The sequence below is a fragment of the Antedon mediterranea genome, chromosome 5 (genome assembly GCF_964355755.1).
Source record: "Antedon mediterranea chromosome 5, ecAntMedi1.1, whole genome shotgun sequence".
Classification (NCBI taxonomy): Eukaryota; Metazoa; Echinodermata; class Crinoidea; order Comatulida; family Antedonidae; genus Antedon; species Antedon mediterranea.
Window position 1 is genome coordinate 12,118,432 of NC_092674.1, and position 18,993 is coordinate 12,137,424.

Sequence of the window (18,993 nt, forward strand, 5' to 3'; positions counted from 1 at the left end):
CATGACGTCATTTGTCCATTTTTTTTTTCGCGTATACCCTAAACCCTAAACTTTATAAAAGGGTTAAAATGTGCATGCCTGTAATCCTAGTTTATCACCACCAAGAAACTGTAATCGACCAAATCAAATCCTATGTTTTGAAAGAACCCGTATACGTAACAATGATCCATAGGTACCGCTATGACGTCATAAGCTTAGGTCAATCGCAAAATCTAAAGCATCCTATTGACGACGGAGACCCTTTCGTTTATCAAAAGATATTTTATGTCTACATTGATTTTGTCTCCCGTAAAGGAATAATAATATAAATATATAATAATAACAATAATAATAGTGATATAATTACCCAATGTGAAAAACGTCCATCGTCCAGAAGATGTTTCAACTATTTCAATAAAAGCAATCCATAGCTTTCTATTACTAGACAATAAAACTCGATGTGTATAAAAATGGTGATTAGTCGGCACGAGTTAGGCCAACTCATGCAGCGTCGTGCGATGAATAATCTCTTCGGGAGATCGTTAAAGCTGTTTAGTTCTCCCGATCAGGCACGGATCCAAAATATTATTGTCGGGCTGGCCATGACCTACTAGATGGGTTTTTACGTTATTACTGTTATTTCTGAGAGTTGATTCCATTTTTATTTAATTGCACGATTCAACACCTTGTACGTATGTATTATTTCAAAGATTACAACCATCAAACATTTTTATTTTACTTACATTTTTATATCGTAATATATTCTTATAGAAAGGTGTATGATTCCTTCCACTAGCTTATTAAATGAAAACTTTATTGAAAAATGAAAATAGCTAGATCATAATAATTATCATATATAAAAATAATATATATATTCGCTGTTTGGCTAAAGGTTGATTAATATTTCGTTTTTGGATCTTTGATTGTTATTATCAAATACTGTATAAGACATATCGCATGTACCATCTTTGTTCATTATACGACGTCTTCCTATCCAACCTATGGAGCTTATCACATTAATGTAGAGATTCAGATACGTTTGCTCTAGCACGAATCCAAACAACGGAATAGTACAATACACTAAATAAAATTAATTAATTAAATTAAAATTTAAACTACATTTGAAAACCGCCAGGTGGGTACAAGCTTCTTAAGATCTGGCTACACTATGAAATCATGGAGGTAAAAAATAAATTTAATTTATTATCCTTGATAACATTTATGTAAAAAAAATTGTGCTGTGCCCATATTTAGAAACGATTACGTCATACCATATTTGAGGCACATTATAATTGTCCTGTAAAACTAGTTTGATAGTGCAGACAGAGTTTATTATGAGTGATATAAATGATGTTTTAATAAAACCGTAATTAAGCTACTAGTTCTTTATCATGGTTGCTACAGCATTCTATTTCACTGTTAATCTTTCATACAAACCATGGATTAGGCTATTCCTTAATCTATGTACAAACATACGAATATACAGGACACTGCCTTAAAACATTGGTATAATAACAACTATTTAATTATGTTTACATTACATATCATTATTATAGTATTAGTATACTAATGTTCTTGTTATTATAAGTTATAAGTCATCAATATTAAAAGCTGTCTCTTTTAGACCTGAAGTTTCTACAATCATTAGTAAATGTGCATGCATACCAAACGAAAGTTACTACTATGCTAGAACGTTAAACAATATATTAATAATAGTTCCTAACTAATGTTTTGCCCTACCTTGACGTAATGTGTACTTCATACTAAGTACATTTGTGAATACTGGCGAAAAAATTCGCATGTAGTTCTCGGGTGATACTCGAACCCACAACCTCCAGATAACTAGTCTGGCGTTTATACCTCTTAGCCACCGAGCTTGCGCTGATGGCTAGTGATTCAGGCTGGTGATCTTCTCAAATTTACTTAGTAAGAAGTACAAATCACGTCAGAGTAGGGCAAAACATCCGACCAATTACTCATCTCCCTGGCGCAAAGCAAATCCTCAGTAGTTTTTTTTACACTGGTTTACTGGATGTGTATAGGCCTATTTTGTTTTACAAAATAACTGTTAAAAACCTACATAAGTTCAATATAACTAGTGCCTCTATCATAGTCTTTATATTCTACATACATTAATTATAAAAGAAATATTTTTAAAACTACTGTATAACATTGTAAACATTTCGCAAAGTAATAAAACTTTAAATGCTGTCTATCTAGTTTACATTTTCATAACTCTGAGAACCATCCAATATGCGAACTGCTGCATCGTAGCAAAACTGGTACTGCTCCTAAAAGATTAAGTAGTACACTTAGTATTAGTATTATTACACAACATAACATACAACAAAACTGGTACTGCTCCTAAAAGATTAAGTAGTACACTTAATATTAGTATTACACAGCATAACATACAACAAAACTGTTACACTTTTTAATAACTACTGTCAGGCAGTAGGCCTACTGTTTACAAAGTGCGAAAGTTCAATTATTACAAAGTGTGAGAGCATTTTGTACAATGTGTGACAGTTTTGTTAAAAAGTGCGAAAGGTATTACAAAGTGCGACAATTATTACAAAGTGCGAAAGTACAGTCGTGATCTATGAGACCACTGTTTCCACGACAAAAAAATGGCTAATCTCCATGTTCAAATCTCATGCATTACCAGGAAGACCAACACTAACATGAGACGGATACCGGCATTCCCAAAGAAGAACTTGCTATAACAATGGCGGACAGAAATTTAAGGGAAATCTAATCGTATACGCATGTATTTCCCTGGTGCTTTTATTTTTTGCATTAGCGAAATGTACTCTGGTCAATTCTTACACCCTAATGCAATAAGGTAGCAGTTATAACTAATAAATAATTAATTTTGCATTGCTTACCTAGCGTCAACTAAGTAAGTTATCTATCAGTTTTGTAACAATCACTTTATCAATATTGACAGATAAGACAGACAAGACTATATTACTAACCATGTTGTCAACCATATATGGACATGATTTACGTAATTTTTTCACTGTATGGTATACATCTACTAGAGTCTCCTCTTTGATCTTCTGAATAATCGATGACACTGCACAGTAAAGTCCACAGCGTCTTGCACCATCCCTTATGATGGAAACATTAAGTAAAATGTATAAAAATAAGGGCTCAACTGTTATGTCACATTGTTAGAGATTTAAAAACTAGAAGTCCCGCCTTTATAAGACTGCACTTGTCTTAAAAACGCATAATTATTAAAATAATGATTATTATTGTAATTATCCATTATTAACTGCTATTTCATTTTCCTCCTTTATTAATTGTATTCTTAATTATCGTAATTATTCTGACATAATTGTTTTTACTAATATTAGTTTTATTAATATAATATTTAAAGACGTACTGGCAAACAATGATTGCAGGATATCCTTTACAAGACTGTTGTCGTCTTTCCACGCTTGATATCAGGGTTAGAAATGAGTCCAAGTCTGGTACTGAGGCTCCCATCGGCCATTGTGTGCATATAAAATGATATATGTCTCGCTTTTCTTTTCCCTAAAATAAAAAATACATGTATGCCTGAACTTTCTTTAGTTTGTTTACAAGTTTACGTGTTTTTTTTTTGGTTTTTTTTTTGCAAAAATAGAAAACAAAAAAACAGTAAAAAGGAAAGCAAAGGTAAAAATAAGTGCTGAAAATCTGTGAAAACTTATTACGAGAAATCTACCAACTGCAATCCAAATGAAATTCTAATATTGAACAAATGTTTACCAACTATTGAAAATGTTCATAATAGACCTAATTTATGTTTGAAAAAAAAATAATTGTTCGGAAATTAACAGAGTTAGCTGGTATATATTATTGTCTGTTTTATATTTTATTTAGTTGATTTATGTTAATTATTTATTCACATTTACCTTCTGCAATGTAAGCGTCTGTTTAACGATGGAATGTTTTCGTTCAGACGATTCAAGTTTGATAATGTAATCTCCATAATCCAGTTGTTCATTCACTTGTTCAGGTATGTACCTTGCGTACGATTTGTCTTCTAACTCATTCAACGTCACTATTATGTGGGAATCATAATCAAATACCATGCTCCAAAAGTCAGTGCATGTATTTACTGGTACCGAGAGCGGTGACTGAGTTGTAATAAAGGCGTTTGCTTTCTTGTATTGCTATAGAAATTAATAGAAGAAATGTTTAACAAATGAGATCCCTGGTGATAACAATTCATATAATTTGAATTACAGAAAAGATATAGAATATGGTAAATATTTTTTCTCATAATTCTAAATCACATCCATACGAATAATATTCAGTTTCTTCAATTAATTGTCTAAGCTCTAGACTAACTGTATAGCAAGTGTGTGCAATCGACACATTGATGATGCATTTTTAAGACAATTATCATTATTGTTTTTAGAAATAAAAAAAAGTAAATAGGCCTACATACTGGACAGAAAGAAGCGTTGATGTAATAGCCTCCATTTGTCGATGGTGTCAATAGATGAAGACGGGTCCTGTTTACTAACAAAAAAAGACATTAAAAACTTACTTTAATATCATATTTGTTTTCTTCAATGTGTATTAACTATGAATTAATGAGCATACGCAAGAGTTTGGTTTATTTGGACGTAAGGCAATGAGCAACGTAAGTAATTTGACCAATGACAAGCGATAGATTATTCGAACTACCATGTGCCATTGGTCAAATCACTTGCGTTGCTCTTAAATCCTTGTGTTTGCGTCTTATATTACAGTAGTGAACACTAACATTAGGCTTCACATTTGGACGTAACACAAGGACGTAAGAGCACCTCAAGCAATTTGAACAATAACGACGTGATAGATTATTCCGAATAACTGTCAACTTGCGTTGCATTACGTCCTTGCGTTACGTCCTAGTGGGAACCAAGCTTGTAATGTAGTTTTCACATATTTGTCTTAATGTAAACCACATTTTAATGTATTATAAATATATGTATTTATAATTATTCAGTGAAGGCTTACGTGGTATAACATCATGGAATCTGTTTTGTGTTATATTTTGTGCTTCTTTTCCAGACGATACCAATTCTTCCACTGGATTTGGTGACAAGCTTTTGAGGGTCTGTAAAAATAAAACGGTTATGATAGTAAACTAGGAATGTACCGTATCCGTCCGATGAGTTATTAATAAAACTCTTAATGTGTTTGATATAAACAAACTACAAACTGCTGCTTTTATTATTCAGATTATCTAATAATACTTTACCTTCTCACATTATTAATCTTTTTAACAGAGCTTCTGAACCTCACCATTATAATACTAGATTTTCTTTTAAAAATTATGTACCAAGTATTAAACGTCGTTCTATTCTTTATTATGGTCCAATTATAGGGAATAAACTCTTCGATAACTTGAAAAACAAATTCTCTTTAAATAGCTTTAAACACTGCGTAAAGAAATATCTGGTCTCTGAATACAGCACTTAAGTTTCTGCAATCTTTTTATTCACTTACTTTGTGTGTATGTTGTAATTTATACTTGGTATTTTTACTTAAGAATTATGATTTAGATTGTTTTTAAAATATTCTTTCTTTCATGCTTCGTAAATTTCTTCCTACTCAGTTAAAGGTGGGTATGACCCAAAGTTATTATTTGTACTTATATAGTCTCCTTCCACACAATGCAATTTTCTTTTCCCTCATAATTCATGTATTTTACGAGTGTGTAGAAAATAAAATGATTACTGATTACTGAATCCATGACATATGAAACTTAGCAGGACATTCTCACACGGTACTATATACATATCCCCACAGTTATTGTCTCTAGACGAGAACAGGCCCAGAAATGTTTAAAGTAAAAAAGACATAAATATTAGGCCTACGGAAGTATAAAGGGAGTAAAGTTACAGTGAAGAAACTGCAGATGCCCACAGTTTATTCTCTATACATAGTAGAGTACGAGTATCGGCTAGGTATACTTTAAGAACCTCGCAGGTTGTGCAAAGAAAGTACTATGCGTGTAAGTATAATACGTTTTTTATATTACAACCCATCAACTTTTATTGCACTCGTTTATTTCGTATCCAAACACCTTTTTTCTTTTAATAACTTGAGGGTTTGTTTACATTTATTCAATTCTTACACAAAGACCAACGTATAATATGTTACCATTAGTTGATGAGACATTAAAGCAGTGTCTTCCTCATTCTGTGTAGTTGTAAGACTATGTAACACATGTCTCAAGTTCAGCACTGGAATAGACGTCTGTCCACAAAACAACACTTCAAGTAGCAACTCGTATATAAAAATATACTGCTCCTATAATCAATAAAACCAATATTGCAGGGAACACGTCATTTGAGGGTTTTTATCAGGTTCGAAACAATTTGGATACTTTTGTTTTACAATTTAGTTTATTGGAATAAAAGTTCCTTGAATGACCAGTGTTATAAAATAAAATAATAAAAAAAAATTAATAAAAAAAAAAAAAAAAACAGGACAGGACAAGGGAAATGGTTTGTAGGAAAGTGTTTATAATGGTTTGGAGCATGCAGGACTATTGAAATTGTCTTGTTATTTGACAAATCATCATTCAACAACAATAACAACAAACCATTTATAAGTTGTTTTATAGCACAATTACTTAAAATATTTATTTTATTATTTTGAATGAGACCATTTTATATCACGTACCGAATGGCTAAAAATGTCCTAAGCCCAACTTACAATCATTAAAAAAGGTACTTAATTTTAGTAAAGTATTGTAGATCTAAATAAATCTAGTATTTTTTAACATAGTTACTTGTGTTTGAACCATCTGTATGCGCTTATCTCTCATTCTTTTCACAAAGTTGAACACATCAACGCTTTGTTTCTGTTTCAGCATATCTAGCATTGCAGATATTGCAATTACGGTACCTGTTCTTCCAGCTCCAGCACTATGAAAAATAAGATAAAAAAACAATGAATGTAAAATCTGATCCATCTTCATTTACTAGAGTATGTCTAAGTTTAGAGCTTTGATTTTATAACCGATTGTAAAATGTATCCATTAGGCCTATTTCTTCAGCACATTTTGAATTTCAGTGTCCCATATGTAGCACATGCGATTCCTGTATCATATGCCATATACCTAACCTTAACCTCACTATACAGTAAAACATTATGGACCAATTTGTATTAGTATTTCCAGACATGCTAGTGTTAAAAGATAGGAAACAATTTTCTAAAGCCGGTGATCTGTTAAGTTAGGTTCATAGTAAAACATAAAAAATAAAATATAAATTGTTATTTGAGAATATTAAATTACTAATATATACTAATGAAAGCACTCAGCAACCAACAAACAAAGCTAATACTACGGTATACTTGGCAACATTTTATTTTACCAAGTAATAACATATTAAAACAAAGATGATGAAAAAAAGACCCTCAGCGAAATTGAACCAACTCAACTGTGTAAAGGCTGGATATAATAACCATTACACCAAACTCACATTCACAACTTTGTAGTATAATTAGCCTAATCGCACTATAAAAAAAAATCTTCTTAGGCGGAAGTATGCTCTCTCGGAGTGCCTTTCTTTCTAGTTAAATATGTTTGTGTTAACTTTAACATTACATTTTTAAACGTTAAATTACCTGCAATGAACGATGATAGGCCCAGTGTCTGGTGACGCTTTTTTCTTTTCATCTTTGAATTTGTGAATGAAATCCACGAGATGCGTCACCTCACTCGGTACACTCTTGTCTGGCCATGATATGAAGTGATAATGCCATACAAAATGGATCTCCTCAGACCCTTCCTATACATTCAATTTCTAATATATTATTCCACTTTGTAATATATTTGACTAAATTTATTGGGTTTGTTGCCTGGGTTTTGGGTTTTTTCAAGACAATTAATAAGTTACATTCGTATTGTACTAATGTTAATGCCAGTTTATGTCATGTATAAATTATTAATATTATTTTAAATATTACCATTTGAAGTTGGAATTTTCGAATGATGTAATTTATGTTGTCCTGTTCCTCAGCATTTGTGACCATGATATCTCCGTAAAGGCTGGCATTCTTCAAATCCGGCCAATATTTTTCAGACTTTTTCTTAAAATTAAATAATTGTTTACATTTTTATTTAATGAAAGTGTATTATTCATACAAAAAATATAATTAAAATATACCTAATTAGGCATATTCGGTAATTAAAACAATACAGGAGCAAACTATATTGTCATACACGCTTGACCATTGGTGGGCTGAGGTGAGCACATGTTTAAATGTGGCACCTCTTAGAAGCCTATGAATGGCACAGAATTAAAGAAATAGACCTCACACTTGCACGATCATGTAATTATTATTTACCGCATGTTACAATTATTATACTACTCAAGGTAATCTAACAACAAGATGCTGAGCTCAATGTCATCAAAGATTGCGACATCCACGCTCCCAAAAAGTTTGACTGATTTTTGCTTGGACAATTGGTTTCTACAAAATGCAACTGGTGACCGCAACTAGAATTTGTCGAAGCCAATCATAAGATCAAAGGACTGTTACAAAGTCCTATCATGGCAAGGTGGGCGTATCATGCTGTTGTTAGATTATTGCCATATACTGTACTAATTAAATACCTTTTTTCCTTCTGATACAGTTGTAACCATGACGACAACCGTAGACTTCTCTTGCAAAACCATCCTCCACATATCATTTGTAGATGCTACATTTGGCCCTGTAAGAACAATGATATAATTATTATTACCATGAATTTCAGTTGTGAGAAAAAAAAAGTATAGCAGCATAAATTCAATGTAGAGAAAAATGTAATGTAAATCTTATAAATGACGCAACTTAAAACAATCATTACCTTGACATGCAATGAATTCCTGTGATTGTTCAAATCCCTAAAATTGACATTTAGAAAAATTGTAAATAAAATGACTAGTTAAACAGTGTTTAACTCTATATCAAATATATCAAAACCGATGGATATTTATTCCTAACCTTCGTTTCTTAATTCTATATAACTTAACTTACAGTAAAGGCAATAAAGTTGTATCAAACCACGAAAGAATTATAATACTCAGTCAGCTTTAAGAAAATATAAGAGAGGTTTGCCATACTTCCCAAAAGTATAAATTACTATTTCTAAAGCTAGTAATTATATATATTATATATACTGTATATATATTTAATATACAGATGCATGGCTTCTTATGATTTAGAAAAAGTGAATATACTGCATCAGTCTCAACGAATATACGAAATCACCAAAGATGATAAATAAAATAATAAAATACATACATCTATATAAGAAGCGTTTATATAGTCAGATCCAGCAATATTTTCTTCAGATTGCAAAACCACTCTGGAAAGATCATCTGAAATAAGTATTATATATCACTTCAATAAAATACTTCGAGTAAATTTGGAAATAAAACACGTGTAATGGTTACAGAAATTCCATTTAAAGAATTGGACTGATTACAAAATTAATACAAAATAATATAAACAAACGAATATAATGAGCAATAACAATTATTATTATTATTGTTTAATGAAAAACTCAACTGAACTCACATGGAATAACATTTGCATATCTGTTCTTAGTCTTGTTTACCGAGCTTTTTGCTGCTTTCCATGGATGCAGTGGTCGATTACCAATGTCCTTTAGAAAACAAAAATATTCATATTTTACTTATTCAATCAATACAGTAATGTAAATGTTTTCCCTACTAATTAAACGCAGACAAATGTTTTGAAGTTATAATTTCAAAAGCATTGAACCCATGAAGCCAACATTAGTATGATTTTGCTTTAGGGTTTATATTTATAACATTAGCTTTAGAAAATAAATTTCAGATTGAACATACCTCGAACTCCTTTTCAAAGTTTTTCACTGGATCAATATTCTTTGAAAAGACGTACGATTGAAGATCTTGAATAGCAATTGGTTGATGTGTAACTTCATGTGTACTGGTGTTGGTATAGATTGGTTCTAAGTCAATCTCATTGTTAGAGATGCCTCTTTCATCATTCATGCTGGTGTCATTGTCGGCATAATTATCGACTGGTCTGTCGGCCTGAATTTTTCCTGATATAGTAGTATACGCAAATGTACATTTAGAAGAATTTATTCGTAGAAATTATAATCGGTTTATCATGTTAAGATCATTGATATTGTTAAAATAGTAGACATGTAAGTACTGTAATTACACTTTTAAGTAAACAATTTTAACCTGTTTTATCTTCTGGCAAAACAGGTACAAAGTCTTCAGATGGTCTTTGATCAGAGTGTTTTGATATCTGATGTCGTCTGTAGATAAGATAAGAAATACCTAATTCATTTGTAGTTAACTGTAACATTTTGTTATGGCTACATTATCAAGGCTATTATAATTGTGAAGTGTTACGATTTAAGGAACGAAAATATAGAAACATGAATTATATTTATATTGCAAATGTTAACAAGTTCCGGTAATTTAGCACAAAGAAATAACACTTTACTGTCAAAAAACTCAATTAGTGAGGATTTTACAAATACTGCTCTGTTTGGTGCACTGTTTCAGCCTGCACTGCATGTGTATAAATGATTAATCACTAAAACAACATCATGTTTATGTACCTTTTTATCATTATTAAATAAATAATGATAATTAGTGTAATCACAACAGCTGCAGATCCGGTAATTGATCCTATAATAAGACCTACAACAAGAGAAAAAAAATATTATTCTGTATATTAAGATGAGTCTGCATTGTTTAACTACACATCCAGATTACAGATATTAGTAAGATAGGCCTACTATCTTATAATTACACTGTATTGGATACTTAGCTTTAATGTTCTAAAACTAACATTTCCAACTATACGGTAGTAAGGCATACAAAACATTGTTCTGACAAGTTCGTCACATACCTGTGTTTGATGCTTCTTCTTCTTGAGCTAATGTTGTTATACTAGATTCCTTTGAAAATTGGCCATACCCTTTTAATGTCATTGCTGCTACCTAACAAAGGTGAAGAATTTGTTGAAACTATTATAAAAATAAAAATGTTTCAACATTACTAATGCCAAACAATTTTTATATGGTTCCAAATTTATATTTTAATTCAATTCATTTTTATTGGTCTCATTCAAAATACAGAATCAGAAAATATTTGTTCATTCACTCTAGCAGATAAAAAAGTTAAATAATTATTTAGATTGTTAATTATAATACCAATAGTGGACAATGGATGATTTATTGTCGTGTGCTAGGCTAAAATCTGTACTTACTTTCACAAGGTAAATTTTATTTGGGAAAATGCCGTCTTCTATTTCTATGTTCTGTTCTGTAGTTGTCTTAAACATCTCCTCGGTGTTATCCGAGGTGATAGAGATGTTGTAAATTTCTACTTTACATGAATTTATAAAAGATGGAGACCATTCTAAAGAAATAGACGTCTGAGTAGATGAGGTTTCGGTTATATTTGGAATTCCCGGAACTGTAACACAAGAATTAATCAAATGTGATTGTTTTTTAAAATGTTAATTCCTGAAATCTTTAAATTAATTCCCAAAACCAAATATTTTCATAATAGAATAATAGACCAACTTGATATTTAAATATTTCAATTTATGCAAATTAGACATTATTGTTGATTTGTTTACTATATTTTTATATATTATATTTTATTTAGTTACATAAATCGTTATCGTTTTCATTATATTAAAAGTACGTTTCTGTTTTTTCGCTTTGGTGATGACAAATGTCAATAGGCTACAATTCATTCCAAGCTTAAGCTTTCATTTATGTGTTTAGCCTAATTTGTTAGTCGCATAAAAAGAGAACTTTTCACAAATTCAACCATCCCAATAAAAAAGACTAATAATTCATTGTTACAACAAACATCGCTGCTATCTCTACTGATTACTACATCATTAATTACTAACTAAATATATTATAATTGCTATACACCCCTCAATTGCTTTGTTTTGTTTGTTTGTTTTTTTTAATGTTTAACTTACATGCGGTCAGTGTTGTCATTATCATTTTGTCGGCAGGACCGGTGACGTTTTGAAATGATGCAGATACTTCAAATGTATACGTAGTACATGGTTGTATATCGTTGTCAAATAGAAGCTGCGTTTTTTCCGTAGTTCCTACTTGATTGTTAATTTCTGTGCTGAGTGAGTAATGATACATTATCTTACTTTCCACTTCTTTGCTACATGTTGATTTATTCCATGATATAACTATTGATCGTTCCTCGGCTGTGTGTTTTTGTAACGTTGTATCTAAATAATACAATGTCATATAGTATTATTGTTCTATTCTATTTCAAAGTCAATCGAACATCAAAATGATAATAGAAAAAAAAATCAGTAGAGTTAGTAAAGATAGTTAATTAATTAATTCTGAATAATCTATTGCGTCGTGATAAGTTTTGGGATATTGGAAAAAAGCATTCTTTAGTGGAAAAAACAAAGCAAAATATGATTGACACCAAGCAAGAAAGACAAACTTCAACACAATTCAATTCAATTTATGTAGGCCTACGTGTATTACTTATACGGCAAACAAAAATTGCCAGCAAAAGTAAAATACCTGACGGTGCTGTTAGTTGATTATAATCGTCACTCCATGGTCCAATAAAATGTTCATTATTAACAAATCTTGCTTTAAAACTATATTCAATGCATTCCGATAGATTTTGAAAATTCAAAGCATTGTCGCTATCATTGGCAGTGTTTATTTCTCCATTGGGTAATACAACTTGAACTTGATAAAGTATAATGTCGTCACATTGAATGCTGTAAGTACTGTCATCAGCCACCTGCAATATTAATCAAACAGTCCATCGAATAATTTGAGTTTACGTAACATTTTGAGACGGGTAATATTCATTACAAAACTTGTAATACAATGATTTCCTGCAGAACTACTAGTAGATAGTCAAAAAGACGAAAATTGCAAATTTGTTTTTGTACTTTACTCTACTGACATTTGAGGGATGAATTGTGTTGGGGAGAGATTGATGAACGCCTTTAATAAATATTTTAACTGATGATGTTATAAATATGTTTTTATTCCTTTTGTTTCTGTTTTTATTTGCTATTACAATAAAAATAAACAGTTTTCTTTAAATTACTTTTACCTGAATGTTGATGCCAATTTCCTTTCCAGAAACAGACGTGAATAACACATTCGGCGAAACCATAGGTTCTATACATATAAATACAGGCATTGAACAAATTGTACCGTATTAATACAAAAACATAGGTTGATATGTACGAGGCATTATATAAGCCGTTCTATTATATAGATATAAATTTGTTATCAGGTTAAAATAAATATTGTAAATATTCTTAGTAACAGTACAAGGCCATATAGATGGCTGCAGTCACGTGCTTAGTGTTTACCGACCGACCGACCAACCTACCGACTGACCAAAATTACTGAACATGTTTAAAAATGTTGAAATGTTTAAAAACAGTTATATTTTTTTAATTTACACGTGCGTAGCCTGTCACTTTTGACGTGCTCGTATAACGTAATTTCGAGTTGAAAAGTAAGTCAAGAAAACAAAAATCGGGCAAAAAAAATGCGCAATAACATTTAACGTGCAGTGCGCGCGCAAAAATCTGCGCACTCATGGCAATTTTGTAAACGCTTAAAATCACATGAAACGTACTCTTATTTCATCGAAAATAAATTTTGAAAATTGTAAGCGCGCGTACGCATGCGTTACATGCGCTACGCACGTAATTGTATTGCCATATGATGAGTTATGCCCTGAAATGTATGAGTACCAAATTTTATTTAATTGTGATTCATGGTTGTGAAGATATGTTTACAAACGTGATTTCGTTAAATCGTGCGTAGACCGCGTAATTTTTTATTGCGCACCGTGAAAACATAACCACATCGATTCCTGGCCATAAGGAATATACTGTGAAAAATTGACGTAGCTAGATTAAACTGATATCAAGATAAGGTCAGAAAGCGATAAAACGCATAGTGATACCGGACCGACAGACAGACCGACAGACCGACAGACCGACTGAACTATAGAGTTGCTTCCACGCGACTAAAAAGGCAAATGAAACAAACTATAATCACCTAATCCTCTTGTTTTTTTATTATAATGTTGATCATTTATTTATGGTGATAATAAGGGCACAAAAACTATAATAAAGTAACAATAGATACGTTGTATATTTACCTGAGCAAATTGTTTGTGTTTCCCCTTGTGGACTCGGTGGACCAGTAGAGTCTGTATCATAAACGTTCCTTGAATGTCGAGCGTAAAATACAATATTGTCTTTAAGTTCAAGTCCGGTTACATTCACAATATTAGTATGTCTGCTTTTCACAAATGACCATTTGGTATCTGTACTCAACCTATACCAAAGTTGATGTTCTGTGATGGTTCCTGTTCCATAATCTTCACCATAGATCCAGTTTACGTCAAAAGAAATAGATGTTGCCATCTGTTTAATGACTCTTGGCGGTTCTCTCATGTAAGGCAAAGCTTAATAATAATATATCAAAGAGGTTAAATTGCCTATAATACTCTATAATGTTATTACCTACGTAACACCACACACAATAAACGTTGAACTATAAACATAACAGATCTACTTCAATTGTTTAGAAACGGTAAGAAATTGGTTTATATTATAATTAAGTAAATATCTAAACAACGTACCAACACTGCAGTTGGGTCCAGCCCATGCTTCATCACAACCATCATCACAATTTCCATCATCCCGATTACAATTATCAGAGTTGTTACAATGACATGGATAGTTACACAATTCTCCAAAGTTGCCCACCGGACATGGGCCTGTTGATACTAAGGTTTAAAAATATATAAAAAAAAAATCATACATCAAAATGTGTTAACCATGAGTACACACTCGATTGTTCACAAACTAACATAACTTAATTAAGAAATTTTTCAATCTGATCTTTCAAACGATCATTTTACAAAAATAAACATACCTTGGCACTGTGGGCCTTCGTGTCCATCAGAGCAAGTAGATGTACAACCTGTTGCTTTGTGACAATTGTTTTGACAATTGCATTTCATTTGGCATCCGGAACCATACAATCCATCAGGACAATCTTAACATGTAGAAACACGTATGTTATGTATACGAATGAGAAAATTTGTAAATAACTTAGTATCTTATGATTTTCACAGAGAACAGAGACCTGTGTTGTATTGTTTTATGTGTGTGATGATGATGATGATGATGTTGTTGATGATGATGATGATGATGATGATGATGAAGAAGATAACGATGAAGATAACGACAACGATGAAAAATAGCGAACATTTGATTTACAGCTGACATAGTAGGCCTATCGTCAACGTTTGACTACCTTACGTTGTTTGTCAACGACCAGCCGAAATCGTCTAAATAATTATTATAACGGTTATAATAAACAAAATAAAGAGACGGTTTATTCGGTGCTATATAGAGAAACATAATATTGTTTTTAATCACTATTTTGATATTTTGTTTTCTATTAATATTTTGACAATGCACAGCAAGCATGTATTTCATCATTGTTGACCTTAAATGATAATATTATTTTTGCTATATATTGAATACGTAAGACATTTAAACATTATTTACTATCTTTGCAATCCAATCCTTGGTATCCAGCAGTACAACTGCAGCCAACAGGATCAGGAGGACAGACCAATTTACCTCTGCAAGCATCTGAATTTTCCGAAGAGCACACAGTCTCACAATCACGACCCCAATAGTTATAGTTACATGCTATGACCAAAAATGATTTTTTTAAAGTTTTTCCTGTAATTTTGATGATTTTTTTTATTGATTGATTGATTGATTTATCAAACATTTCCTTATTTTAAATAGTGTAAATCACGTTATGAATCATAAATACGTAGCACAAATGGGTTCCTATTATATTTAAGGAAGTATTAATAAATGTATTTGCCTACATAATAAAATTATTTAAATAAATTATGAAATATTAATTTATGAAGTTAAAATATAAAAATCGGAAAATGAGTAAAATTGAATTCTCTGATATGCCTATAAGTTCTATTATAGAAAGTCAAGTTAATCGGAATAAAAATGGAGCCAGAAGGCAAGTTACGAAACTAAACAAAATGTTTTATTTGTATAGCAAGCTCTTGTAATAGTAGTAATGCTTTAATGATGCTGTAGTAGGCCTCGCATTATCACTGTTAGTGCCCTTCCGTTCCTGACGTGCAGTCGATATTATTTAGTCAACATTGGTTATGAGAAGATTATGCAGAATATCATAATGTTAATTACAACACTCAGTGTGTATGATAATTTGATAGGAAGGTGTAAGGTTAAAGATGTATTGTCCCTTGAAACACAAAAAAATGAAGGTCAAAATATTCTAAATTTAAAGTGGCCATATCAAAGTAATATTAAAGTTATTCACTTTAAGTCGAAAATTTGAGCAAAAAACAACAAGTTTACGTAATTAACAGGTAAATTAGTTTGATTACATTTCATCTGGAAAATCGTCACGAGCGAAAGTAAACAAAGATTTCAAACCATGAGTTATGCATTATGCATATGCTAAATTAGGATTGTTTACAACTCGTCACGGTTAAGAAGGTATTTTCACACAGATCATGAGGAAGTTTTATGATTATGCATACAGAGTAGCCAAACAAGCGCGTTTCATTATGGGATATGTTTTGATTAAAAACTTTGACTGGAAGTCAAAGTTATTTTTTTAACAAAAAAAACGTCTGTATTTCAGTTAAAAATTTTTTTTTTTCGAAAAATGTTTGGTGATAGTTAATAACTATTATGAAATCTTTTATTTTTTATTTTTTTGGAATTAGTCAAAGGGACAATACATCTTTAAGTCTATTTTAACATTATAAGAAGTTAAGTGTTAGGACTATATTATAGGTCTCGCGATTAACTGTTTCTTATTCTGGCTCTCTTGATTACTATGTTCGTACAATTTAGTTTAAAATGGTGTAATTACAGAGTTAAAGCTATTCATAACAATACAAATATGTTTTAATAATTCACTCAGGATATGTTGTTACATGAACCTATTCACTGTATTTGGTATGTTTATTTCTGCTGATATACTTTTTGTCTTTGAATGAGGACTCCCGTGTAGTATAAATTACTTCAGTTAGGTAGAATTCATAATTATATAAATCTATTTTTAACTTTAGTCAAAAAACTGGAATACATGCTTGGGGAACGTATTGACCAATAACAAGCGACGTGATTTGTCAATCTTAGGTACTGTAGACATAGAAAGTATATATGCAAACTAAATTTATTTTCTAGAATGTATTACCGGTATTTGTTTTCAATTATCTAGGCATCGAAACGTCAAATACCTGTTTCACATTGTATTCCTCGAAATCCAGGTGTACAAATACACAACCCCGTTTTGTCATCACAAACTCCACCATTGTAACAAACTGGACAATCCATTTCACAAGCTGGTGGACTCCACTTTGGGGAAGGGCAATCTGAAAGTGTTATTTTATGTTATAGCTAAGTCCCAGTCGGATAAAACTGGTTGAATTAACGTTAATTCAACGTTACCTGACGTCGGAAAAGTGTTGAAAATGAAAATTTGCATCAACGAATATGTCAACTTTGATTCAACATAGAAATGATCAACGTTGAAACAACGTAAAAATAAGTATTGTTCAAATAACGTCGGACATTGAAAAAGGAAGATTTGCATCAACATAAATGTCAACGTTAATTCAACGTTAAAATCATCAACATTGATCCAATGTTGAAATTAGTTGAAATTGAATTAGTTGACACAACGTAATAATTTAGTTGAATAAGAAAGTTTACATCAACGTAATTGTAATTGTAGAATAATCAACTAAATTCAAGGTAAAAATTTTAACATTAATTCAATGTAAAACTTTCAACATTTAATCAACGTATACAGATCAATGTTGATTCAATGTAAATACATTTTACCGTTGATTCAACATAAAAATTATAAACATAACATTAAATCTGTTTAGTTGAATAACAGCGTACATAACATACATTCCAAAATAGATAAAGCTGAAATCTGTTGCATTTTCAATGGAAATACGTACTGAAGTTGAATTAGTATCTAATTTGAATCAACGGTAAAAAACAAAAGTGGTACAGTACTGGGTGTTACGTCGCAGAATCCATCAATAGTAAAATTTCATAAAATACTATTCTTTCTAATATTTAATTTCTTTAAAAACAAAAAATCATATTCAATCGGGTGTTATCAAATCCAAGCAACAATCAAATCATCCTGGATGTTCTCAGGTATAAAAGTTTAGTATCCAAAATTTAATATACGAATCAGTTTCTCAACTAACTCCATTGAATAACATATTGGCTGAATAATACGCAATTATACAACACACGTCACAAGTGTCGACGTGTCTCCAGTAGTAGACCATACAAGCATCCCACAGTGAGTTTAGTTTACTTTTATGACAAACGCAAGGAAAAATAAGAATGTTGATTTTTAAATTTTCCAGGTGGAATTAGCTTTAGTGCAAGTGCATTTTTTGTCTAATTATTGTACTGTTTATTGTTTTTATGAAGTTCCTTGTGAAAATAAATTAAATCGAATTAAATTAACTCTTACCTCGTACAATCAGTCTCATTATCCCGTTATTACCATCAGGAACATTATCTTGAAAACATTCGTATACGCCGCCATCTTGTGCTCGTATATTCTCAATGTTGATTGATAGCGTGTTGTTCCATATGACGTTACCATAATTACGTCTCCATTTGAGACCATCAACTTTTGCTAATGATTCAGCCTGTATGGTGACAGAATCACCAACGCTAACTGTCATTGTTTTCCTCAAAATATTGATATTAGCTAAAAATGATATTAACAATTTTAAAAACGCTTTTAGTAATTATATATTTGTTAATTAATTTCGTCCATTTACAAAATGCATTTGATTATAAACTGTACTACAATAATAAGCAAAACGTAAGGCAAGTTACATTTTTGTATTTTTCGTACAT

At 31.2% G+C, this 18,993-nt stretch overlaps 1 protein-coding gene across 1 annotated transcript; it reads right to left on the minus strand.

Annotated features, from left to right (window-relative positions):
• Positions 1-610: 610 nt before the first annotated feature.
• On the minus strand, positions 611-18,815 carry LOC140049695 (receptor-type tyrosine-protein phosphatase T-like). The gene is made up of 28 exons (XM_072094645.1): positions 18,599-18,815; positions 17,334-17,468; positions 15,592-15,738; positions 14,951-15,073; positions 14,655-14,801; positions 14,169-14,477; positions 13,101-13,168; positions 12,551-12,779; positions 11,971-12,240; positions 11,239-11,447; positions 10,879-10,969; positions 10,586-10,667; positions 10,200-10,276; positions 9,834-10,054; positions 9,541-9,628; positions 9,265-9,341; positions 8,828-8,864; positions 8,595-8,692; positions 7,945-8,067; positions 7,603-7,766; positions 6,764-6,899; positions 6,130-6,279; positions 4,981-5,080; positions 4,424-4,497; positions 3,885-4,145; positions 3,371-3,522; positions 2,958-3,093; positions 611-2,270 (listed from the first exon to the last, which is right to left on the minus strand). The coding sequence occupies exons 1-28, from the start codon at positions 18,813-18,815 to the stop codon at positions 2,196-2,198; spliced, it is 3,996 nt and encodes a 1,331-aa protein (XP_071950746.1). The 3' UTR covers positions 611-2,195.
• Positions 18,816-18,993: the final 178 nt, after the last annotated feature.